Source organism: Marmota monax, unplaced genomic scaffold (genome assembly GCF_021218885.2).
Source record: "Marmota monax isolate L192 unplaced genomic scaffold, Marmota_monax_Labrador192_F-V1.1 WCK01_AAM20220418_F8-fsc00001, whole genome shotgun sequence".
Taxonomy (NCBI): Eukaryota; Metazoa; Chordata; class Mammalia; order Rodentia; family Sciuridae; genus Marmota; species Marmota monax.
Window position 1 is genome coordinate 60745719 of NW_026693777.1, and position 27318 is coordinate 60773036.

The following is a 27318-nucleotide window of genomic DNA, read 5'->3' on the forward strand; positions in this document are numbered from 1 at the left end:
TACAGATGCACATTTGGAATCCCAGTGACTCAGGTGGTTGAAGCAGGAAAAGCCCAAGTTCTAGGCCAGTTTCAGAAACTTGGTGAGACTTCCAGCAACCTGATAAGACCCTGTCTCAAAATAAAAAGCAAAAAGTGCTGGGGATGTAGCTCAGTGGTAGAGATATAGAGAGCCCCTGGGTTCAATCCCCAGTACCAGCCCCCCCTTGACTTTAATCTATACTATTCCAGTATCCCTCCCCCCCCCCCTTTCTATATATAGTACCAGGGATTGAACCCAGGGGCACTTAACCACTGAGCCACATCCCAGCCCTTTTTGTATTTTATTGAGAGACAGGATTTTCCCTGAGTTGTTTAGGTCCTTGCTAAATTACTGAGGCTGGCTTTGAACTCATTATCCTCCTGCTTCAGCCTCTGGAGCTGATGGGATTTCAGGCATGCGCTAATATGCCTGGCTAATCTGGATTTTTTTTTAAACAAAAATGCAGATTCTGATTTGCTGAGTCGAAGTTGATGGTGGGGATTCTGCAATTCTAAAAACATTACATATGATTCCAATGTTGCTGGTCTGTCGTTCATACTTTGGCTGTGAAAGTTCAGTAGTAGGTCATTCATTAGAGACATGATGTATGCTGAAAAATGATGTATAATACCACTCAATGACCAAAGAAAAATAAGAAAAACAAGGCACATATTCCATTAGAAGCTGAAGTTTTATTATAGGATAACAGTACATAAAGCACATCTAAAATTGATGTGTTCAATGCACTTTTAATAAAGGTAATGTAATATTAAAGGTACAGTTTCTAAGTACAATATAACAACATTCATATTAGAATGAAAATTGGAGTATTTAAAAGACAACATTAAATCTCTCTTTTTTTACAGCTCGTATTTACAAAATGAATCAAAATATTTTTTTTTAAATTCAGGACTCAATAAAATAAACAGCTGGAAATAAGCAGACTACTGTAAAGAGTGAATTGAAAAGAAAACCCAATGTAAGTGAGAAGTTGGATGATCCTCTAATAAAGATCATTAGCAAAGGTTTAGTTCAATACTACTTTTTAGGATTCCCATAAATGGCTTGCATTTTTAGTGTGGCAGAAAAGGAGTTTTTACATACTGTACACAAAACAGACAGCATATATTTATAGGTACAGTATTACTGTTTCCAAACTTGTATGTATATGTACAGAAGGCTGAGTTGATTACTCACAGAGTTTTGTGAAATTTGTGTGCTTAACCCTCAAGACCTACACACAATTAGAATCAGCATTTCATGTGGTATTTTTAAATGTGGCTTTTTATACTTAGTTGTGGAAGAAAATGTTAACCATAAGGCTTGGTATACTTTTATAAATTTGCCAGAACAACCCAGGAAAAAAGTTTTATTTGAGATACACTTGTCATTTAACAATTATCAAATGCTGACATGTGCTGGCCATTGTGTAGGCATGAAGAGATACAATCTCTACCCTAGGGAAGCTTGGATGCTAAATGATGCTTAAAAAAAAAAGTTTCAATCTCTTTTCAAGTGAGACAGTTAAGGAATGCCATGATTTGTATTAAAAGAGATTTCTCCCTAAACTGTAGCCAATTCACTTTTAAAGGTTAACTATTAGCATTAGCTTTCATTAACCACACAATTTGTATTTATAATTAAGGTAATAGCAACTCTTCCATAGAAATGGAAAATGTCTAGAAAGGTGGGTAAATATGCAGTGCATGGGAGCCACTTAATCATGGCTTGAGAATTTATCACCTTCAGTTACAAAAAGTGCAGTAAACAGAAACATTTGCTCTATATTTATAAATTGCTCAAAAATCTTTGCTAAAGATCTTACAAATTCAGTAATATTACAGAACAATTCTAATCAATATTTAATAAGGCTAACTACATCCTTAGTTAGATATTTGATATACTGATTTTTAACAATGCCAATAGATCTCTGGAGTATAGGTGAAGCTCAATATTAAATGACTTTGAAAATGAAGGTCCTTTTACTCAGTTCATGGAACTGGTTGAGATCATATTAAAGCAGAATATCTCTTGTCAAATTTGCTGTCTGACTTGTTTTCTACAGGGGAGTGTGTCCATACTTCTCACAACTCAGGAGGGTTTAGTCTGTCATCAAACCACCATGAATATTTTATGTAAGTGCTTATTATCTATAATAGGAGTTAAGGATATAACTCTGTCAGATGCCAATAATACAATTCCTTAGTAAGAAAAAAAATGACTTATTCCATTAAATTAGAGTGTTTCTTTGGGATCTCAAAGGCCTGGCAAATAATTTTCAGCTCAGGAGATATGGTGTAAAGCCAAGTAGCAAACATAAAGTCAATGCTAATAATTTTCATATGTCCATATTTGTAAACAAATTCACCTATATATGTCAAATATCCATACTAAGGAAGTAATTTTATCCTAATTAAATACACTCTAGAATAATTTATATAATGATATTATGTATTTAAAGAGAAAAGCATGTCCCAAATCCAGCACTCTGATACAGTTGCCAGTTGGGCACAGGTAGATATATATATATATATATGTATATATATACAAATATATAGTTATACTCAGTGAAATTAACAAGACCCAAAGGTGGTATTGTCTAGGAATAAAAGGGATTTTTTTGTTTGTTCACAAAAGTAACTTATCTAGCACCACACATCAGAAAAACACAAAAATAGCACACTCTAGTTCTAAACAGCTATGTCTAAAATAGATTATATAGTAAAACCAGTATTATACAGCATATTGTGGATTTGATAAACAGATAAATATTTGCACTGAGTAGGCTGTTTATAATATAACATTTTCTTATCTATACAGAATGAAAGCCAAAAAGTTAACTGTATAGAGATGTGCAGAACAACATTAAATATTATGACTCAAAAGCAGGGACGAAGGTAAATTTGAAAGAAGAGTAAGAGAGAAAATGTTTACAGGCCATTACAAGTTCTTAAGTTAATAGTAAATAAGGAATCAATTGCTCAAGTTGAAGAAAGCAGTAAACAAGAGATTGCATTTACATGCAGATGTCTAAAATTTGTATTTTTTAAGTCTATGCACAAAAAGTCATTTGTTTTATTGCTTGACATTCAGTTATGGCTAGATTATTTAACCTATTTTTTTGTACTTTGGAAACAAGAATATTGTTAAAGGTGCCATAAAAATGGACAACATTGAAAACGGTTTGCAAATAAACCACCTAACACTGCAGTTCTTTATACATATTAAAAGCCTTGTCTGGGGTTTGTCATATGTTAAATATATTTAAACTGGGAAAATATGTTGTAGCTTGAAGCCTCCCATTGGCCCAAACATCCAATACAAAAACACATCTCCAGAAAAGGAGCAGGCAGACAATACAGGTACATTTAAAGAAGCAGCCAGCTAATGTCCTAATGTTTAAACATTTACCACTGTTTTATATGAGATTCCAAACCATTGTGGATAAGAGAATTTTGGATTCAGGAAGATGTATACAGTACATACGGATTTTTTTGTGTGTGAAATCATTTTCACTATATTGCTCAAGAATTATCTGCATTTACATATGCAATCTGTTCAATGATAATCAGCTTCCTAGAAATACTATTCATCCACATTAAAGTAAAAATGAGTGAGACAGGAATCATGCATGAACACCAAAGAGGATTCTGTTGTTCTTAGGGAACAAACTCATGGCATGTGCAGCAAGCTATCTTTCATTAGCTCCTAGGAGGATTGAAGAAAAAAGTGTGGTACTGATAATGTGGCAAAGCACATCAAATGTAAATAGCAAACACAGATTCTCTAGGCATCCATTTAAAACATTCATATTCTCTTTCTCTATACAAGACTCCATGTTATGTTGCATCACTGAAAAAAGTTTGCTGCTATTTGGACTGAATATTCTGTCATTCATTTGTAAGCAAATAAATGACAGAATGTACTTATTGCTCTAAGATCTGAGGGTGTGGTTGAACATGGAGATTCCTGCCTTCTACAATGGCTCCTTGTTATGAAGCCAGGCTTCTGGATTATTTTTAAAATTATTCTGAAAGTCTGACAAAACTGATTCCACTTATACACACAAATAAGCAAACAGACCCAAAAGTGAAACCAATTGCTTTGGGAGACACTGCTAGTGAGCCTTGTCTCTTAAAAATAAACAGCAATAAAAGGGGTGCTGTAATCAATCTGGCAGAGCCTCTTTATATACTAGTGTTTAGGGACAAAATGAAGACCTGTATTATAGACTTCTCACAATAGATCAAGATTGACTGTTGCAATTGCATTTGGGGCACATAATGTGATCCATAGTACAAAGTTGCCTTCATGGAGTTCTGTATCATAACTTTAGAGGTAAGAAGTGGCAGTTACATGTTATGTAAAAAAGTCAGGAACCTGTGAGTATGAGTGTGTGTGTGTGCGTGTGTGTGTGTGCATGTGTGTGTGTGTGTGTGTGTATCTGGAGATGAGAAGAAGGAAATTACTGCCATTTTCCATGTTCTTTATTGTTAAAACCAACCAGGTAAAGGTATCTGACATCTGACAGACATGTTTCCCTAAAATATGATTTTCTGTGGTAGTAAGAAAATCTGTAAATCTGCTGAATGTGTATTCCACCGGTAGAAGAGTCAGAGTCAACAATTACATTGAGCCTCTCTGACTTTATGGAGACTAGTATAAGGGAATTATGAGAACAAAATGGTTATTTAACAAATGTAGCATGTAACTCTAAAATCTAGATCAAGTTGCTGTCCTACAGGCAGGGTTTGATTTGTCTTTAAACATTAGCTTCTGTATTAATTCATCAGATATAAACTACAAATATGAAAGTAAGAACATTTTACATAAAGGGATTTTTGGTTTGCTTCTAGAGAAAAACATAGTGAAAACAACATTTATTTGCTGGCTTTAAAACAAACAATTGTGTTTTATCTTCACCCATCTCACTGTACTGATAGGCAGGTCTTAACACTGGTTTAATTTTTTTTTTTATCCATAACATACAGAATTTGAAATAGTTTAAAGCATGCAATGCAATACTCACACACACACACACACACACACACACACACATCATGCATATTTTAATTATTAGGGAAATGGTAAATGGAATATGTAAGGTCTTCACTTTGAATGATGTTCTGTGTTGGTGTATTATTGATTATTTTTTCTTTTGCACACACTGGCATAACTTTTCACTGCTTTGGAAGTTATTCAGTGTTTTTAAGCACACAAAACTGAAGAACACATAAGTTTTGAACTCAACAAAATGAGACGGTAGTGAAGAGTTTACACATACATGCAGTTCTATACAGTTCACTTGTGCCTTGGAGGGATAGTATTATTATCATTATTATTAATAATAAAAAACACAATTTGTCCCAGTAGTACTGGCCACCCTGTTTTAAGAGTTTTAGAAGATCCCTGAGCACATTGTTTCTGACTCTTAACCCCAACTCCAAAATGAAAGGGCTTCTATCCTTGATATCAAGATGGATTGTCATTCACAGTAAGTCAATCATAAGGTGCTTATTTACCCTTTTGTTTTTCACCAATCAGCACAAAGAACTGTCAGAAAATAACTTTATTATTATTATTATATTATTATTATCTTAAAATAATAGCGCTGGAAGGACACATGATTTAAACAATCAATGTTTGAAACAGTGGCTTTAGGATTATTATCTGGCTGCCCCTCAACAATAACAAGTGATTCGATCGACATTCCTTAGCCAAAAACAAAAGAAAAACAAAACAAAACAAAACCCAAAAAACTGTACAAATATGTATTTTTCCCTGAGGGATCAAGGTACACCCGCAAGTGCTCTATGTACATATTGCACTAGAGAGGGATGAAGAACATGTGCAAAAAAGCAACAACGAAAGAAGCTCACAGACCTTCCCACTAAGGGTTCTGCTAAGTTGTTTTGCATTTTGGAATGTCGGAACACAAACAGCTAGCTATTCCTTAGTTCTAAAACTAAAAACACATTATTTCTACTATGGCACATTCAATGAAATAAAAAGTTTTCCAAAGACAGATAGACAAATTCCATCAAGAAAATAATACAAAGTTTGTTTGTTTGTATTTTTTTTTTTAGAAAATTACATTACTTTCTTTCTTTGTTTCACATTACAAAATCTTTTTTTTTCTTTACACAAATCACATTTTATTGCAGGAATATTTCAAGTGCCATCAAATATTTATAGAAGGGTTAAAAAAATAGAAGTCTCTCTAAAGTGGTCCAGACAAGGCTTTGTATAGAATAAATCTTTTTTTTTTCCATCCTCTAGTTTTGATTTAAGTATTTTGAATACATTTTCTTTTTCCATTGACACTTAGTAGCCTAGAAGCTGTCCGACACAAGCACATCATATGTACTCCAATCACACACACACACAGGCGCGTGGGTACACACACACACACACACACTCATACACACACACACACACACTCCTTCCTCCCCTGACCCTCAGCCCACCCCCATACGCTCACAGAGATCTGGGTATCCACACTATAAAGAACAACCAAACTTAGAAGCAGTGTCTTAGGTCATGTTTTCTTTACGTTAGGAAGGGTGAATTAGGATGCTGAAGACTTAAAAAAAAAAAAGAAAAAAAGAAACCCAAACTTTAACAGAAATTAGGATGTTGAACACTTACAAAACATCCATATCTTTAACACAATTTTCAAACTGTCCAAAAAGCACTTTCATCTGCACTTTTGATCTCATTGTGACCAAGACCAGTGTTTTTCACAATATAATATGATCATCTGGACACCATTGTAACAAAAAGTATTCTGGCTTTGTACAAAAGCCTCATTTATCTTATGTCAAAAGATTAGATAATGGCGTTATAGCAGCCAAGTTGATGACAATGTGGTTCTAATCTTTAAAAGGCTATTGGACATTTAAGTTTAAGAAACTTTATTTATATAAATTATTAAGAATAATTATTCAGGTATCACCCAGTATTTTGTGTCACCATGCAGGTGTTTTTATGATAAAGAAGAAAATTAAAATGCAAAGGTTTTCACATCATTTTCTGGGACTCTATTTCTTTCAACTGCATTTATTGTTTAACTTCAGATCCCAACTTAGATCCAAATTTTAGTCAGTTGTTCCCTCAATTTCTCTGGGCACGTCTCTGTCTCTAGTATTCTTTTCCTACATGGTCTGTGAACTTTGCTCTGACAGCCCACCTCCTGCTTTTCTTTCAGAAACACCTAGAAGCAGCATCTTCTTTCTCTGTCTTGGTTTACTATAAAAGCAATGTCACCATGGCATAACTATTACTAAGATTAGAGCATCATTTTCTTTCTTTCTTCTTCTTTCTTTTTTTTTTCTTTTTTGGCATTAGGTGCATGCAAAATCCTTTCTGGGAAAAGGAATTTCTTTGAAGTTCATCATTACTTTCTCTCTCACCCTTAGAGAAGTTCAATTAGCTCTTCTTATTCACAAATGGACACTGGAATTAGGTTTAGTTGCTCTTTAATGCGCTAGCACCTGAGGCTGGTCATATTCAGAAAGCTTTGGTTAAAAAGAAGTTAATATACTTTACTAAAACCATCCCCAAATTTAGTGACTATGAATAAAAAAAAAAATCTCCGCACCCCACAAACCACACCACCATTTTCTCCCCGAAGGAGAAGTAATAGAAAAGATAATGGACAAATAAATAACTGAACTAAGCTTGGTACTCTTTTCAGAGTATAAATACTATTAATCTTTAAAGGAACTATGTTTACTTAAATAAATGTTTGATTTAACCCTTCTTGCCCAAATATAAATACTATATGCCAACAATTAACCTCTTTATATAAACACTCACATAAAATTTTATATGCCTGTAAGAAATTTAAGTAAATATTACTCTCATCTTCTATTTATGGTTAAACCCTTACTATATTTTTGAAAAAAAAAAAAGGATGTTATTTAGGCTTCATACACACTTCTGCATAAATAACTGCTTCCCCTTTTCCAAGTGCCTCAGGAAACAAGCCAGAAAGTTGGAGTTAAAAACAATGAAGTGCTCTGGGAAGCCAGCCCTGGTAATCCAGCTCAATATCAGGGGCTGCAAATTCTTGCAGAAAACTCTGGAGGGATCCTATGGCAGAGGAGGCTCTTGGGTGTAGAGGGCTTCTTGGACTCCCATCTTTACACCCTGGAAGATATTCCTTTTTCCTTACCAACATGGTCTTTGAACCCCATCCCTAATGTGACCAAAATCATCTTCTAAATGCCCACATTACTAAAAGGTCACTTGTTTTTAAAATATGCACACTTGTGCATCAAACTATTCCTTCCTCTCCCCCCCACTGGGGCTTACTGAAAAAGAAAGATATAAAGAAAAAAAAAGAAATCTACAAAATTTAACAAAAATAACTCAATATTTCTCACCTGAAAACTAAAACCAAACAATCTTCTAAATATTCAATAAAATAAATTACAGTCCACAGTTTTCTAGTGAAGATAAATACAAGAGTAAATGTTTGCAGCTAGCCTCGACTTGACTTTAAAGGCTTAAAATATTTACTATTTAAATAAGAGGAACATGGTAGGCCTCCCTCACCCTCCTATGTATTCCCTACCAAATATGGAGAGCAATATTCTAGAATAGTGGCATCTGGGGACAACTAGTCTAGAATCAACTCACTCTGAGATGAACTCTTAGGATTCCTGGATTATACCAAGAACATAAACATTCAAAGAAGGTTTCCTGTCCTCACATGGGGAATGTGCATCTGCTCCAGATATAATCTTTGGGTCCTTCTTCACATAAAAATGTAGATTACAACACAATATTCTAGTTGCTGACTTTGTTCTATAACAGTTAGAATTCCAAGTTGAGTCCGAGTCCATAGTTTTGACTAAACTGTGTAAAATGAGCCTCCCCTCCCCCTGCCACCCAAAGGTGGCATTTTGAAAAGCTTTCTTTGTTCTAAAAAATTTGATGGTTTAAGTCCACAGCACCAATCAATCATTCAACTTTGTATGAAGCATAAACACATCTATCCTTGAGCTTACCAAAGAGCAAAGTATAAATTAGGGAGAGTTCTGTTTCTAATGCCAAAATCACATGTGGGGGGGAAAAACGCCAACATGTTGATTTCTAGATATGACCAGCCAGTCTTTTAAAAGTAATTTTGTAAACAGCAGCATAAATACCTCCCGACGTACCTTCCAAGCCTTCTCAGTTAAACTTGTGTTTCTGGTGCACATGCGACACGACAGTGAACACGCTAGCATTTAATTTAAAGAAAAAGGTGCAAAATGAAAGTGCCTTATCAATTCAACAGGAAAAGCTACACCAGTAACTACATTTTATATTAATTAAAACAATATATAAACAATATCTCTTTTAGCTATATATAGTCTTCATGCCCATTTACCCTGTAATATATTATAATGCTATTGTTGCTAGTGCTATGGACCCTTTTCATGCCATCCTGCTGACTGGCAATAATCGGTGAGAAAATAAAAACTTCCTTCATCAAACAAAGAGCAAGTTGTGCAAAGTAATGCCGCAACCTCCGCTATGCACACCAGTCACCGATTATTGCTGGACTCTCTGCTGTAACTGACAGATTGGCGACTCTGTTGAAAGTCTGTGGGCAGTGAGCTACAAGAAAAGGACATCCTCCGACTTTAGTACCCTCCTTCTGCTGTAAACAGAGGTCAACGCTCAAGAAGTCGAGACAAAAAAAGGGTCCATATCTGTAGGCATAATGGAAATCATATGCATGAGAAAAACAAGTTCAACTTTTATTTGTTTTCATTGTCTCCCCTCCTTTGCCTGACCCCGATCACCAAAAGATGTGCAGTGTGTTGGCGCTCCAGGGCTGTGCAGGGCCATAGAAAGTGTCTTGGTTAATTTTTTTTGTTTTGTTTTGTTTTCTTTTTCATGTTTGTACTTCAGACATTCTAGAAGTGCTTAGGTGATACATTTACCCATCAATTTGCATTGCTGGCTCAAATTCTGAAGTGAACAACTCCTTGTATAATGGAGGAAAATGAAGTCGCACAATGTCTGGGTATATTGCTTTAAATGCCATTAGCTTTTCCGTATGTCGTCCACATAAGGCTCTTAATGTAGACACCTTGCATATTAACTGTAAGTAGAGAAAGGAGATGACGTCAGGAGAGGACAGGCATGAGAATGGAGAACGAGGAATCTGGACCATCTTTACAACACTGTGTATGATGGAAATACATACTTGAAGCAACTTAAACATCCAGTAATAGAGAATTGGTTAAAAATAAATGATGATATAGTCATAACCTAGTAGGCTAGTAATACACTGAATGCCTTTTTGAAAATGAATCATTTAACCTGAGACAGTATTCATAAGCAGAAGATGGCTCTACTTATCAATGGCAGAATCCAGATAGAACCCCAGGTTCTTGCCTCCTCCCTACTCAGGATCAGGGAGGATACTTTCTGCTCTACTGTCCCAAACTCTGCCTTCTACCACTGCAGAAAAAGAAGAGGTCCAGTGATGGAGAAGTGGAGGAACAGTCAATCCTGGGTAGTCAGGGCACTGCAGCTAGAGATGAGGGCATTCCTTACATATTGTATGAAGAACTAGCACTAGTCATTTTCAGGGGCAAGTTTCTTCTGAATAAATATCTTTCCTTACAACAGAGCTATTCTGGGTCTAAGCAAAAGAAGAGTCAGAATAGTGAGAAGTGCCCTGATTGACCATTTACCAGTTGAGTGTAATAACATGATCTGCACAACTACTCTTAAACTCTAAGGCTCTATTCAAAGGCAAAAGCTTGTGATTTCAGCCCAGAATAATTCTTTCTAGGATGAATATCAGCATATGTTTTCTGTGTTAGGTGCCCTTGCATCTGGGTAAGAAGATGGAACAGAGAGTGAGAAGCTCCTGACAGCTCCTCACCCTTCCATTCCCCAGTCCTGTTCTAGTCACTCATTCAACAGGTACAAAGATAAAAAACAAAACAGCAATTCACTCCCAACTTCCCCTTTCACCTAATTTGGCTATCAGGAGAAAAGAAACTGAGTCAAAGAGAAAAATAAAACAAAATTGTTCAAATCGTCCTTTCCAGTAATAAAACACATATTCTAAGAATGAATAGAGCAGCGTCTTCTAAGATCAAAAACACACAACTAGCACTAACACTGAAGGCTATTAGCATTTAAAATTGGTATCCTTACTATATTTTTATTGTGAAAGATAATTACTAAAAGTGAAACCTGGGCTGGGGACATGGCTCAGTGGTAGAGTACTTGCCTGGGGTACCTGAGGTGATTTCTAGCATGAAAGAAAGGAAGGAAGGAAGGAAGGAAGGAAGGAAGGAAGGAAGGAAGGAAGGAAGGAAGGAACCGTAATGCTTTGAATACAAGATAGTGATAGGAAATTGATAAAGAAAATAATATAAAAGCCATTTACTTTTGATTATATTAGAATATATGATTATCCTGACTCTTTTAGTCCTTTATAACTTCTTCCTTCTTCTAAATTCAAAGATTCTTTTTCTAATTTATATCAATGCAGAATGTTAACTCTGCTTTATGCCCAACTTTGATGGAACAGGAGAAGGATTTCCTAAATGATTTGATTCTTAAAAAATCTATTTTCTGAGCTGGGGATGTGGCTCAAGTGGTAGCATGCTCGCCTGGCATGCACGGGGTGCTGGGTTTGATCCTCAGCACCACATAAAAATAAAATAAAGATGTTGTGTCCACTGAAAACTAAAACATAAATATTAAAAAAATTTTTCTCTCTCTCTCTCTTTAAAAATTTTTTTTTAAAAAATCTATTTTCCTATAATTGCCCTATTATTATAGAACACTGTGTTTTCAATATAATAAATAGATTCAACCTGGGTAATGACTTTTGGCTCAACAGAATTTTCTTTTCTTTTCTTTTTCTTTTTTTTTTTGGTACCAGGGATTGAACCCAGGGGGCACTTAACCACTGAGCAACATCACCAGCCCTTTTTAAATTTATTATTTAGAGACAGGGTCTCACTAAGTTGCTTAGGGCCTCACTTAGTTGCTGAGGCTGTTTTAAACTCATGATCCTTCTTGCCTCAGCCTCCAGAGCTGCTGGGATTATAAGTATGTACCACTGCACCAGGCTCAACAGAATTTTTCATGGAGATTATTTTTCTTTTAGTAGTTTGTGGCATGCTGATGCTTTTTGGGGTTGTTCATATGACTTATAAGAGCAGCTGGCAGCATGATCTGTGCCAAAGGATAATTTAGGCCATGCCAAGTAGAACCCTTTGGCTCTCACCTTTGTTAGTATTCCATCTTCTCGGTGATTCTTCTGTAGAACGTGTTGAAGAGCTAGCTGAATTTTCTGTTGCAGTTTTTCAATTTTTACCTTTTCCTGTAGCCATGAGCGATCTAAACGTAAGAAAATGGTACTTTTTAGTTTCATTTCTCCAATGAGTGCTTTCCTCCTGACTCCAGATAGAGATGATGATGCTATGATGCATATTTAGAGACGCAGAGGCCAGTTTTAGGTCCTCTTCCAAACTCACTCCTAAAGGAGTGGAAAAGTGATCTGTGGCAGTTATAAAACAGAATGTTAAACTTTTCCAATTTTACTGATATTTAAAGGAAGGAAGGATCTTCACCTTCCAAAGTATAGCCGTTTGAATTTAAGGTCATACTCATGTGACTGCAAATAAAACCACCATGGTCCCTTTGTAATAATTGTACTTCTGGATGAAATATCCATATCGATATTGCTAGACTTTTTGTAAAATATGAAAATTGTCTTATAATCCAGGGCAACTAAAAGTGTCAACAGAATTCCAAATGAATTATATTTAGGATAAAGTCTATTGGTGTAGGAATTCCAAATAGAAAGTAGTAAATATGCAAAAGTGATTGTCCCCAAGAGGCCAGTACTGGTTGAAAACATAGATTAAAATCAGATAAACTCACGGAGGACAAACAAATGGATTTAATAAAAGGTAGAGTGTCTTAAAATAGACATGTCATTTTGGAGCTGGTGTTAAAGAATACCCTGTCCTACCACACGCAGCACTTCTGGAGGTTAATTTTTGCCTGTGTTTTATTCAATTCTCTTTTTAAAAATTATAAGATCTTTTTCAAAAAGTACATGGAGCTGCTCTTGGGACCCTCTCAAATATCAATAGCCAATGAAAGTTATGCACATTGTAAAAATTCTTTATCTAGACCATTTAAAAACCATTTTATTTTTATTTGGCTATCTTACCTGCCGACATCAGTACAAACGCAGAAAATAATGCAATTTCATCTTCAGTCAGGTGCATAGAACATAAACTCTTTCCAAATTCAAACACAAAGCTAATAAAGTCTTCACAGCCTGCAAGAATAAAATAAAGACAGTTTAGGATTTTGGTTGTCATCCTAGGGAAAAATATGGAAGAAAGTTAAGAGAGATCAAGTAGTTGAAGATCAGAGAGGATAGTAATAATATTTCCAGTTTAATAGTTTGAAATCTTAAAAGAAAAATTTTAGCCAACATCATCACGGTCACTACTACCACCCACACTGCTATACTACCATCATCGCCCCAGTCACTACCATCACCACCACCATCACCATTACTACCAACACCATCATCATCAACTACCACCATCAATATTATCATTCAAAATAATGAGAGTCAACTTTGGCTGAATTTTGTGTGATTAATATGTCATGCACTGCTCTAAGAGATTTCTTTGGATTTCCTCATAGCTCAAAACAGCCCTAGATCCCCATTTCAGAGGTGAGGAAACTGAAACTTGCAGAGATAAGTAATGTACCTGAGGGTCACACAGGTAGGAAGGATAGCCTGAGATTCCAAGTTAGGCTACCTGACTTCACAATCCATATTTTAAGTGAGATCTAATGGCTACAATCTAACTAAAATGTTAAATTGAATCATTTATGTTTTCAACTCTGTATTATAGAGAACACCCTTAAAAATGTTAACCAATGACACATTCTAGTGGTAAAACTATTACAACTATTTAACTAAGCTGAAAACACAATATGAGAGTCTCTTTAAATTATAGTCCATAAGATTGGTTACATTTGGTGTCTATGCTTTCAGATTTGCTTATTTTGTGTATATACTTAAATGGGAACAGGATGTATTACACTTAACTAAAAACACCTTTTGTTATACAGCTTTAAAAAAATCATTTAACAATATATTTTAGATACCTTTTAATTTTTCTTAATGACTAAATTACATTTAAATCATAGAAATCCAAAATAACTTATTTGTAAAGCATACAGCACAGTTTCATTAATCCTATTTCTTTGATATATGCATTTCCTTCCATTGATGGTTGTTGTTCTGAGGTTTGGGAGGACTTATGTTTGTATTCTCTGCGTGATTTTATGTATTGAATCATATTGTCTAAGTAATCTGAATGCTACATCCCCTGCAAATGTGGTTCCTTACAACCTGGAAGGGGAACTAGAAGGACAGACATACACTATAAGTCACTTCGATTATCAACTAGATAAACTCTAGATCTTTATATATATAATAGGGACAAAAAGCACTTGAAAGTGTGTAACTTTTCTATAGTGACAAACATCCTCCAATTTTGGTTTCCAGGCAATCCGTTTCCATTTTTTTTTTGTTTGTTTGTTTCCACCAGAGCTTCCACCTAACCCACATATCCTTTAGTCCTAATTTAGACACAGGGCACCCTGAGATTTTCTTACCTAAGGATTTGAAGACATCGGGGCTGGCATACTTCCCATCAAAGTACACGGTGTTGTTCTGAGAGTCAAAGGCACGGCACATCCTGATGAACACCACTTCTAGAGAACCTAAGCAGAGGCAGGATGGGTTCAGGTCATCTGATCTAGAGGAGTCTGTTTCTAAGGTGCTAATGTAGAGATGCTTTCTGAGACAGAGACAGCACAGGGGGTGTTGTGTGCAGTGTAGCTCTTTGGCTCAGATACATCAGCTTGCTGTCTCTCTGAGACAGCAGAGCTTATTCCTACGCAAAGACTTTCTGCAGAAGCTGAGCTGTTTAACTGAAATGAGGACTAATTTACAAATGTCTTCCTTGGCACACTTCTACCTTGCGATACAGAGTCTCATAGTTGCTAGGAAAGCACTTATTCATATGTATCAAAACAAACCAGCAAAACCAGGGAGATTCTCTGAGTTCCACAAGCCCCTTCCTAAAAACATAGCCTTGGGACCTGGTAGGTACACAAAATGCAGGTGACGGAAAATGTGGGAATGCAGGCTTTCTTCAATTTCATCTTCTCACCCAGAGGAAAAACAAAATGGAAGGAATGTTTCCTGAACACAGCTCAAAAACCTTTAAAAAGAACTCAGTTTCTGCTAAGAAAAACCTGAGCTATTACCACTGGAGAAAAAGTGCTCTCGACACCTTCCTTACCAAGCATTTCTTTAACAAGCGGGTGAAAGCAGGTTAGGGAGAGACATCAAAATTCACTTGCAAAGCGCATACCTGCTTTTAGAAGCACAATTTGATCGTTTTGACACAGCTCCATAAATCCATCAATGCGTTTGGCAAACTCCACCACATACTGTATAGCTTCTGTGATTTTGATGGCACACAATTGCCACATCACCTCCCGCTGCTGTTCAAGAGGAAAACATTAACATACAGGTTACCCAGTCTCCTTGGCACAAGGGATTTGTTCCTATTTTATAAAATCCTTCTGTGGAAATGGAGTCAGAAAGGCTAGAGGATGGAACAATAAACAGTTGCCCAGTAATTCGGGTTGTAAGGATTGCTTCCATGTCCCTCCTGCCTCCTCTGATTCCTCTTACCTTTTTGGTGGCAATGGGATAAGGACAAGATGTTATGAACGTTTGGAGCAGAAAAGCTGAAAAGAAGTCAGGGAAGTAACACATGCTACTGCTTTAGCCTTGGGTCACAGAATAGCAAAGTAGGATCTTCTTTTAGGCAATTGTTTTTCCTTGGGAAATTTAATAACACTTTTTTTTTATTGGTTGTTCAAAACATTACAAAGCTCTTGACATATCATATTTCATACATTAGATTCAAGTTGGTTATGAACTCCCAATTTTACCCCAAATACAGATTGCAGAATCACATCGGTTACACATCCACATTTTTACATAATGCCCTATTAGTAACTGTTGTATTCTGCTACCTTTCCTATCCTCTACTATCCCCCCTCCCCTCCCCTCCCATTTAATAACACTTTTTGGAGGGAAAGGAGGGAGAGGGGAGTAAAGAAAATTTGTTGTATACCCACTATAAGCTAGATGCTTTATGACATCCATGTCTCAGCATTTTCATAAGAATTTTTTTCTTTTGTCCAGACATGACATGAAAGCTCACAGAGGTTTCAAAGTAGATGTGTGGGCTGGACCCAAATCTAAGCATCTCTGACTCTGAAATCCTGTTTCATATGTCTTGCTGTTTCTTACTTATTTCTAGCTTCTGCTCTGCAGCTTTGGCTATTGGGGTTACCTGCAACCTCAATAGCTAACAAAGCAACTCACTGCTACTCTCCAACCTGTCCTCTCAGTTTCCTTTTATATACTCACTCTCCAGTGCAGTTACAGGGAGACCTGGATCTGTGTCTTTGCTTACTTTTCCCCAGTCTCTGTTAAGACTAGTGATAGGGTGTAAGAAACCTTAGATTCGGAGCCAGGAATCATGGTCTGGGCCTGATGTTTCCCTCTCCAGCCATACGCTGGCTGGCTGGAGGGGTGTTAGTTTCTCCATATGTTACATGAAAGGGAGGATTAACAGAGAGAATCCCCTTGGTCTTTTCTATGATTATCAGGAAAACCCAAGCATTGTCTTCTACTAAAGGTAAAATTATTTTAATCCCATCTCCAGCTTTCCCTCTCATTTTAGTGGCTTATTGATCAGAGTGTTGTATAGAAAAAAGCAAGTAGCAGGACTGTCAGACTTACCTAGCTAGGTTCAGACCAGAGTTATGATCACAGTTTCCAACCTCATGTTTGTACGTGTTGTCTAAAGTCCTTCTTAATAACCACTGGAAACATGAGGCTGAGATTTTTTTTTTTTTTTGCAACAAATTCTGGACTTTATAAAATCTTCTACTGTGATACTAGGACAAATTCCAATTCATATAGGAATTTGGAAGCTGATTGATCTAGTCCCCAGGTGACTAAGAGAAGGAGATGTGTGTGTACTTATAAAACACAATAGAATTTGTTTGTTTTTGCTGAAATTTTACATGCTGGCATCTCAGTAGGATGACAAACCCTCAAGGACATGATCATCTCTGGAAGAATAATTTTTAATCAGAAATCTGCTATCTGATGAGACCATTCTTGGGTTCTGAATAAATAGCCTACCTAAACACCATTTCCACAATCCTAAGAAAGAGCCTTCAGATTCTACCTTGTTTTGATAGTTCTCAATCTCTTCCTGCAGAAAGGTCTGCCACGTTATCTGCTGGAGCTCTTCTCTCAAGTATTGGCAGGTTTCCAGATGTGATTTAGATATATTCTGTGCAAGGTGTTCTAAGGAGAAAACAGGAGATCACAAACATGAAAAGCCACATTCTTCTTTCTTAGGATAATAATTTTTCCACCTAACATTTGCTTTAGAAAGGAATAAGTATAATGCCAGCTTTTGAGTTCTGATTATCTTTACATATTTAAACAAACGGTTTGGAACTATTCTGTATTTGAGAACCCGAAGATATAAGACAGGGACTTTACAAAGCCAATATTTCAAGATGAGACCATGATTTCAGAGGCCCTGCTGACTTTAACCTTGTTCTGTGCTTAACATCAATATCTGGTAATGAACAGATATTGACCTAGATAGGTATGGGGAATGATTGACATGGCTTCTTCTTGAAATTTTTTGAATATTCTAGGAAAAATTACTCTTTAAAAACCAGGAAATTATATTCTTTTATGATGACAATTATGCATTTCTTTTGTTTTTTCCTGAAAATAGCAGTTAAGAGAGAGACTGTGCACTTAGACTGTCTGGGTCTATATCTCAGCCCTGCTACTTATTTGCTCTGCCATCTTGAGTATGTTACTTTACCTCTCTGGGCTTTGGTTTCCTCAAATGAGGGGAACAATATCTATTTCACAGGGCCACTGTAAGAACTAAGTAAGGTGAGCACTTAGAACAGGGAGGATTGCTTAGCATGTGCTGCATAGTTATTATGCTTGAGAGTAAGGAGTTTGAAATCTTGAGGAAATGGATGCCAAAGAAGTTTTCCCTAGCAATTTATAATCTATGGTCATGCATGAAACATACTGAAAGGATAATTCAAGGCATTAGATAATAAAGTGTGAAAGTGAATTTCATCAGAAGATAAAGGAAAAGATAACAGGCACCATTAAGAAAGGGAGAGATCAATGCTGAAATGGAAGATGCTTCTTGGCATTGAAGACTAAAGGATGGGTAGTGTTTTCAGGGAGAGATCGGGGTGTGAGAAGGTACACCAGCTCTGCATAGGAAGGGTGGTGGATGAAGGAACCGAATATGGCATTTATAGGGACAGGCAGATGTGATAAAGTAATTGTGTCAAGACAGAAATATAGGTAAGTAAGGGCCCAACACCTGGAGAATCTACAATGTGAGGACTTAATCTGTTCCTAATGAAACAAAGGGAACTAGTAGGATTCTCCAGAGGGAGCTGACATATTTAAAATCATACCTAAAGACAGAGGATAAGCAGTTTTATGCTTGATGGACTAAACAAGAGAGGTGGGGCAGGGGGACCAATCAGAAGGCTCCTGGAGTCTAGTTATGAGTGATTAAGAGCCTGGAGCAGGTTGAAAAAGGAGGGCAATTAAAAATGTTTTAAAAGAAGAATTGACAAGACTCTGTGACTATGAAACCATACCCAAAATTTACTCTCCTTCCAGGGTTTTGGATGTATAACAGGCAAGCCATCTAAAAGAATGGTGCTGAATGCAAACTTGGTAATGCTACTAGGAGTGTCTGTAAATTTGTTATTTCCGCCCTCAAACAGAATGAGACTTGTTTGTATGAAAATAGAGCAGGTTCACCTAAATGGAGTTTGAAACTAGAATCTCCTTGGAGACACAGAAACATAATAAATCTTAATGGCCCTATTTGGCAACACACAGACACTAAAACAGCATGAATAAATAGCATACCAAAATAAAACAGAAACACAAGAAAACATTTAAAGGAAAGAAAGAGACAGAATTTGAGGGAAAGAGGGAGAAGCCAGCAAATTGCATATCTTAGAATCAATGATGCTAGTGAGGAAGAAAGTACAGACAAAAATAATGGAAATTGGAAACCAAAAAATGAATGCAGAAATAACGTAGTGAACTGTGTTCTATAGAGAGAGCTCTCATTATATGAGGTAGTTTCTAGAATGTAAGTTTACAATTTTCCTGTTTTGCAAATATGGAAACACTAAAGTAAAAAGTGTTCACAGGGAAGCTGGGGGCTCCTGCAGGTGACCCGTGAGAAGCAGTTCACAGTACTCTCTTGCAGGTTGTATCTCTTTTCCAGTTAATATGGTCAGTCAGAACCTTGTGTTTTCATTTCATCTTCAAACATGTTGCCAGGACTGGGGATAAAAGTCTATGGTACTGTGCTTTCCTGGCATGCACAAGGCCCTGGGTTTGATCCCCAACACTGGCACCCCAAAGCTGCCACTTACTTCCACCTGAGTCAGGATTTTTAACAGCTAGTGAATAGGGCAATGTAGATGACATACCAGTAGAGGGCAGCAGCTGCATTCTCACCAACTGCTAACTGCTGTCTTTGATTTCAATTTATAATAGATTTGGCAACTCGAAGATTTTAGACATTTTGCTATTTTTAAATATCCATTTCAGCAAAGGAGAATATGTTCAGGCTGAATAAAAGTTAAGAAGTTAGTGTGGCTTCTCAGAGAAACCACGTGGAATAGTGAAATACCTCAGAAACAGGAGGTAGGAGGGCTGTTTTCTGGTCTGAGCTCAGCAGATATCTATCTCACTTTGTGACAAGGGCAAGTCCGTTCCCCTCCTCAGCCATGACTGTTTCATCAGTACTGCCAGTGTCTAGACACTGCAGATGGAAGATCCTGGCTTCCAACTAACTCAGACTTTCATAGTGAGAAGGAACTACAGATACCACCTGGTCCAAACTCTGCTCATGTTATAGATAATGACATTAATGAGATGATAATAAATAACTCTTACATAGCATTTGCCATGTGCCAGATCCATATAATTTACTTCTGTCCTGAAAATATATATTTTTTCTCACTTAATCCTTATAATCCCAGGAAAAAGGTACTAGTACCGTCTCCATTTATTAGATGAGAAAATTGAGCCACAGTGAAGTCAAGTGACATCTTTCAAGGTGTCACAGATGGAAAATGGCAGAGCTATGTATTTAACATAGACAACCTGTCTTCAGAGTCTGTATTCAACCTTTATATTCTATAGGTAAGGAAACTGCAGCTTGCAGGTCACAAAACTTATAGTGGTTGGTACAACTTATAGCAAGGCTATGACCACAGCTCACACAAGCTGACTTGTCTCATTCTATGTCCAATACGTCACTCATCTTTTCTGCACAACATTAGTTAACAATTATAGTCAACAAGACACAATTAGTGCTTTAAAAAAATATGGAATGTATAATTCAGGTACCAACTGCACATCAAGGGTAAAATTTCCTAATGAAATATGATTTCTATTTTAATGAAAGTAACAGGCAGTAAGTACTCTTATTGAAAGATAGAACTGTACTTAGGATATGTCAATTTACAATTTTCCTGTTGTGCAATTGGTTTCATTTGTTGAAAATATGATGCCAACGTTTGCTTATTTTGAAATCAAGAGTCTCAGTTAAAAAGGACAATAGGACTTAAGCCACAAAAGAAATATCAAGTGATTTTTATGTGGCTTTACAGTGGCAAAGTAAGTCCTAGGTCATTTTCATGCTACTTTTAGTTTCATGAACTACTCTGCATCTGTAAATGGGAAAGAAAATTAGAACCCAACTTTTGCCTTTTCAGAAAAATTCTAGTTTAGTTTTGAGTTTGGGTCTACTCATAGTTATGAGTTAATTCATCCTAGAATATGATATAACACATGGGGAAAAATCGTGATTTCAAAAGAATATCAAGTACAAGGGCACAGAGCTCCCCAGATGCCCCAGGAGGCAACTGCTATAGAAGAAGAGGTTGGTTTGTTCAGTGACTTGGGACAATCAGCTCAGCCATTTCTGACCCCAGTCAGGTATTAGTGCACTTTTAGCCAAAGTGCCATGTTCAAGGGCATCACTTTGGCTAAGCTCTATGGATTTATTTCAGGATTGAAGATTTGACAAGCAAACAGGATAGATTCACTAGTATTTATGGTAAGGTGGAAGCAAACCTAAAATGAGTCAGGTCATTTTTCATGGGATCATGTCAGCTTTCAATCAAATCCCTATTCATTTCTGAAAATTTTACTTTCATTATAGTTCTGCTTAAGGCTCAGGCAACCAAGATTTCATGACAAAAATGGAAGGTTTTTGTTCTAGTTCAAGAAAAAAAAAATCAAACCTACATCTGCTCAGCTTGGCTTCTAGTTCAGAGGTTTCTCTGTTAATCAAAAGAGCTGTGATACACCTTTAATGCTGTTCAGTGGTTAAAGACCAGGCTTAACATGTCCCTGCTCTTGAGGATTTAAATTTAGACCCATAAAGAGATGCTTGTTGTAAAAACCTTAAAGAACATTCAATTTGTTCTATTTGGAGAAAGATTTTACTGGAAATATAAATTTCACTTAAAAGATGTTTTATGGGGTACAGAGGTGGAGCAACCCTCTAAAGAACACAGCCATTATTTCTGTGAACTGAGGATTTCTGTGCTCAAGTCAGAACCTGCTGGTTCTTTTCCATCTGAGGTCTTCATTCTCTCCTCGTATTAACTTAGTCATCTCCACAGCAACTAATTGAAATGTCCCAAAGGATTATAACCTTGTGTGAGGAATAACTAGGAGGAGAAGATCAAATTCTAAAACTGCAAAGGTTCTTGTCAAAGTTTTTCTAATAATAGTGCTGTATTTAAAAATCGATTAAATATAGCAGAGGATGTTAATATAACTTCCTCGAAATGGAAAGTTTTCCATTGTCTGTGTTATCAACATTTCTAGGTCACGTCTCCCAAGAAGCAGTCATGTGCCAGCAATAAGGAAATGGGATTGAGGGGGTGGGGTATGGTGAGCCTTATATAAAATATAAATTTGGTCAACAATATCCATCCTCAGGTGAAGAAGCTAATTTATTTTTAATATTTATAGTATACATAAATGTGTATAGGGGACAGGACAAATGATACAAATGGAAGAAGTGGGGGTGGGCCTATCAGGAGGTGTCACCCCCTGACTGGTACCAGTTGGATGCTGACATTCACAAAGCCCGGTCCAGCGTAATTAGTTTTCCTCCCCTTATACAAATAGCTGAAAATCTAAAGTTTTCATAACTGTCCAAGTTTATTGGGATGGGGGTAGGGGAGACTGACCAAGTACAAACTTACAGTTATATAGGAGAAATAAGTTCTAGTGTTTTATGGCACAATAGGGTAACTGTGGTTAACCGTGTGGTAATGAATATTTTTTAAAAAAAACTAGTAGAGAGAATTTTAAAATTTTTCACTACAAAGAAATTATAAATGTATGAGGGAATAGATATGGTAAATACTCTTATTTAACTATTACACAATGTATCAAAGCATCACATTTTTCTCCATAATGCAAATTATTATGTGTCCATCAAAAACAAAACAAAACAAAAGCAAGTTTAATTTTAGTAACCAAACACTTTAAAAAATTCTGTGCTGGCCAAAAAACATGTCTGTGGGCCAGGTTCAGTTTGTAAACTGCCATTTTTTGGTGACCTTAGGTACAAAGCAATATCTGGAATATGACTAAAGTAAAAAAAAAAATGTTGAAGTTAATGTGACCATTCCCTATGCTTAATGTTTTCTGCAGAATTTTCCTTAATTTTGTCTCATTTTTGATGCTGAGAGGCTAAGCATTTATGGGAAATGATGGACAGTCAAAAGCAAGGGAGTGGGCTGGAATCTGAAGTAGCCTAGATGGTAACAGTGAACTGCATCATTTTAACAACATAACTCATCAGAGGAAAGTCAAACATACCCCTTTACTACCCAGGGCGTAAGCAGAGCATCCCAGCAGAAGCATGCAAGACATTACCTAGTTCTGCCATGGACACCGTTGGGGAAGTCTCTCCATTGGTGAACGAACAGTAGGGAAAAAAGCCAGATGCTGGTGTGTAGTCACATATGGGTTCTGGTTTGATTCCATTGATATCAAGCCCTGACTGGTCTGGGGAGGGCTGTATGTCCAGGTAGAAGCTGCTGACAGCAGAGTCGGCCTTGCTGCCCTCGGGGGTGTGCCCATCGATGTAGGTACTGAGGTCCTCGTGAAGCTCTGTCAGCCCGTTGGCCGAGATGTTGTAGGTGGGTGTCAGCGGCTCAGCCTCTCCAGGCTGCTGCTGGTGGTCGCGCTGCTGCTGCTGCATCCGGTGTTTCTGCACTTCTGCATATAAGCTGTCTCTCTGCTTTTTCGACATTCGACCAAATTTTACAGCTGGAAGAAAATAGCCAAACGGTACCATGTAAATGTGCTTTTCTTCATTATCCTCTCCTGCAGTCTTTACGGTTTCCTTTGAAGTCTCAATCTCAATCAATAGCCACATGATCACAAAATAAGGACATCCGGAGGTAAAAACAGTCCCACCCCACACAGGCTGGCTCCATCTTTCCCTGGAAAATGCACACCCCAGAGAAACTGATGTTTCAGAAACAGACTCAGGATGGTAGGGGAATGCTTGGATAATCCTCCCTGTTTTTCTGCCATCACATATCCTTGGGCTCACTGGGCACCACTGAGATGTCACCTAAGGCACTTGTTCGCTTACCACCTATAAAACTAGCCTAGGCCTCTTCCTTCTCCCCAGCATTCAGACCAAGGAGCAGCAATGCAAAGACTCACAGAGCACACCAAGGTGAAGGCGACCTCAACTTTCATTCAGTTCTCAGTTTTGTACACTTGAATGAGGTTCTTCTTGGTTGGCTTTGAAGCTTTATGGAAAGGCCTGATCTAAGAAGCCCCCTCCTCCACTTGTGGGTCCTGGCAGCCCCTGTGAAATCCTTGGACCATTCTTTAAGTGACACTTTCTGTGGATTTCTTTTAGCCTTGAGTAGAATGGATATCAAGATTTTGAAAGGGCAAATACTATATAAGATCCCTGTTGGGTGGATTTGTGTTTGTGATGCTTCTCCTTGGGATGTGTCTCCATAATTTAAGTGAAGTGGTGACTGAGCACTTTTTCAGTTTATTCAGAATCTCAAATGATTTCTTCTGAAACACCCAGATAATTGAAAGAAGAAGAAGAAGAAAGAAGAAAGAAGAAAGGAGGAGGAGGAGGAGGAGGAGGAGGAGGAGGAGGAGGAGGAGGAGGAGGAGGAGGAGAAGGAGAAAAAAAAAAAAACCTTATGATTTCCTGGTCTGAATTTCCCCACTAATTTGTTTTTCAGCTGGATTCTATATGTGAATAAAGCCTCTGCTGGAGGACTTGGTTCTCCTGATTGTTGGTTAATTTACTCCTGGTTGGAGGAGTAAAGTCACACGAGTTTGGGGCAGGAAGAGGGAGAGAGGGAAATAAAGTTGGAACCATGGCCACCAAACTGGCCAGGTGCTGGACTCTTCTATCAAGGAGGATGTACTGTCTTTCTGCACAGAGGAAAAAAGTGAACTAGAATAGTGGTCAGTTTTCAGTTTCTACAACTCAGATAACAAACTTAGATGGGGCCAGTTAGATGGTAAAGAGATTTTGGTGTGGGCTCTGAATTTCAGGCCCATAGTTTCATAATCCCCTAATTCCATCCATGCTATCTCTTCATATGTAAATTTTCCAAAAGGCATACTGTAGCTACTTAATTTTTTGCATTTAAGGATACTTTAGGACCTCCAACAGGATTCATGCCCATAGGTGAAACATACTCTGCGATTATGCTTTAACTTTTGCCTTAACATTAACAACAGTTATCTCCCAATAAGTGAAATACAAGGAACAGCTCTTGAAAAAATGCACACATAACATTGTAATTTTAACTTGCAGGTTCCTAAGAGATGTACCTATCTTTGTCAGTTTAGTGCCATTGGAAGAGGAACCCTGCAGAGTTGTGTGTCTCAGGAATTTCTGAGAAAATGGCATAAGTTCTGTGACTTGTATCTTCTGATGATAACAACTTTACTTTTGTAGGGGAATACGGGGGGCCTTGTAGGTGGGTCATGCCTGGGTGGGTCTGTGACCCTAAGAGCATGTGACTATGGAGAAGACAGGTGGCCCACAGGCTACCATTCCACTGGAGGAGACAGCTTCCTTCGATGGGATCTCTCAAGACAGCCAGCATGTTGAGAAAGTCCCTAAAATGGACCTGCTGTACTTTCTGCCCAGTTTCCATGTATAAGAATAACTGCCTTGAAATCTGGTGTTGATTATTCAGTGCACTTAAGATAGTTTTCCGGGAAGATCTCAAAATGTTCTATAATTGAATGGTAGATGGTCTCTTTTCCTTAAAATAACTTCTTTTAATGAAAAGAGCATTTGTCCTTTAGCCACACTTTGCACTATTTTCAAACATTCTGCATGTACAAATATTTGACCTGGGCATGTGATTCAAAAGATCCAGTTAGCATAAAACTTCCTTCATCCCAACTGCCAGCACACTACTAGGGTAAGGCAGGTAACAATTAGTTCTGGCATGTGCTTCCTATGGGGGAAAATGTCCAGAGGAATTATATTCATTAAAGTCCTTTAGATGACACTTGCCTTCAATAAATTCATCTACCTGTAACTTCTGATGTTAGAAAACCTTATGGGACAATTCTCTATATTGCCCCCTACTCCCCATGGGCCAGGCAGCTGACTCTGGTAAATTATGGGGAGAAAAAACTGCTGTGGATTCCGCAGCGCTGCCAGGGGTGCCTGGGATGGGCGAGGGTGGGGAGAGGGCATCTCCTGGCAGATCTGGGTCCATGTTTCACAACCCCATGCTGTGGGAGCTCACCGTCTCGAGACATCCCTACGGCAAGGCATTTCTGCAATCGACAGTGTTGGCAGCGGTTTCTACTGGTTCGATCAATCAAACAGTTCTTCTGACGAGGACAGGAGTAGGTGGCATTGCTTTGCTGACTTCTCCTGAAAAAGCCCTGTGATTCAGTTATAAAATATAAAACAGGTTAGTGTCAGTTTGAGTGGTATGATACTCAAGGCAGTATACTAAGCACTGAGCAGCATTAATATTTAATGGAGAATTAAACTTGTAGCAGAATCATCCAGGAGACCATTAATGAAATTAAAGTCACTTCTTTTTCCTTGGGTAAAATTGATCCCCAGAGCCTAATACTCCATCCCTTACACATGCAAAACTTTTTTAAACTTCAACCGACAGTTGTCTATGTAAAAGGCACAAGATAAGACTCCTGCTCTTGCCTTCTGATGATCAGAAGCAATGTGTTCGATGGACTGATACAAAGGAGTTTGTCTTTAACCTTTATCTTCAAAATATATTTTAATTTTTTTTCTAGGGATTGAACCCAGGGTGCTTTACCAGTGAACTAAATTCCCAGACCTTTTTAGTTTTTATTTTGAAACAGGGTCTCACAAAATCGCTGAGGCTGGCCCCAAATCTGCCTTAATCTCTCTAGTTTCCGGGATTACAGGCATGTACCACCAAGCCAAGCTCCAGAATATTTTTAGCAAAATAAACACAAACTGGATGCCCAGATTTAAGGAAAATGCAGCCACACCATGACCTAGAGCACTGTGATCCCGATGCACCATGGTGGCCTCTTAGACATCTCTCACTCCCTGGGTCCTGGTGCAAGCAGTTAGATGACACTTGGATGGATTATTTTGGCAGATCAGCCAGATTTGTACTCTTTCTCAGTCCTTGACAGTTTGTAATACCAGTGTTCAGAGTCATGGCCTTTTAAGATTTAACAAATTCAGTCTGAGGTCCCTCAAGTTCCTCTTATGTGTCCAGTACTGTTTTGAAAATGAGAAGGTGCATGAAGGTGCACAAGGAGCTACTAGCCTCAGGAATTTAATTTTTGTTTGTTTATTAACTTTCTGAGCAGGATTCTTAGCTCATTGATTTTGGTGTTTATTCTTATAGCTGCAAATGTTCTTTTTAGTTATGTTTCAGCAGCAATCCACAAGTTTTACTATGCAGTATTTTCATTATTATCCACTTGAACATGTTCTAGATTTGTCATAAATTTCTTTAACCAAAATGCTATTTAGAAGTATATTTCTCAATTTCAAATATACAAGG

General features: G+C 37.4%; 1 protein-coding gene across 2 annotated transcripts in view; it reads right to left on the reverse strand.

The window, feature by feature from the left end:
• Positions 1-693: 693 nt before the first annotated feature.
• The window catches only part of Rora (RAR related orphan receptor A), a 675937-nt gene continuing 649312 nt past the window's right edge, over positions 694-27318 (reverse strand). For both annotated transcript variants that reach the window (XM_046460899.2, XM_046460900.2), the window contains 8 exons: positions 26050-26191; positions 23168-23563; positions 17367-17488; positions 15465-15597; positions 14701-14808; positions 13229-13339; positions 12275-12387; positions 694-10120 (listed from right to left, as the gene is read on the reverse strand). In XM_046460899.2, the coding sequence (XP_046316855.1) occupies positions 9956-10120; positions 12275-12387; positions 13229-13339; positions 14701-14808; positions 15465-15597; positions 17367-17488; positions 23168-23563; positions 26050-26191 (1290 nt within the window). In that variant the 3' untranslated portion in view covers positions 694-9955. The remainder of the gene's footprint in view (positions 10121-12274; positions 12388-13228; positions 13340-14700; positions 14809-15464; positions 15598-17366; positions 17489-23167; positions 23564-26049; positions 26192-27318) is intronic.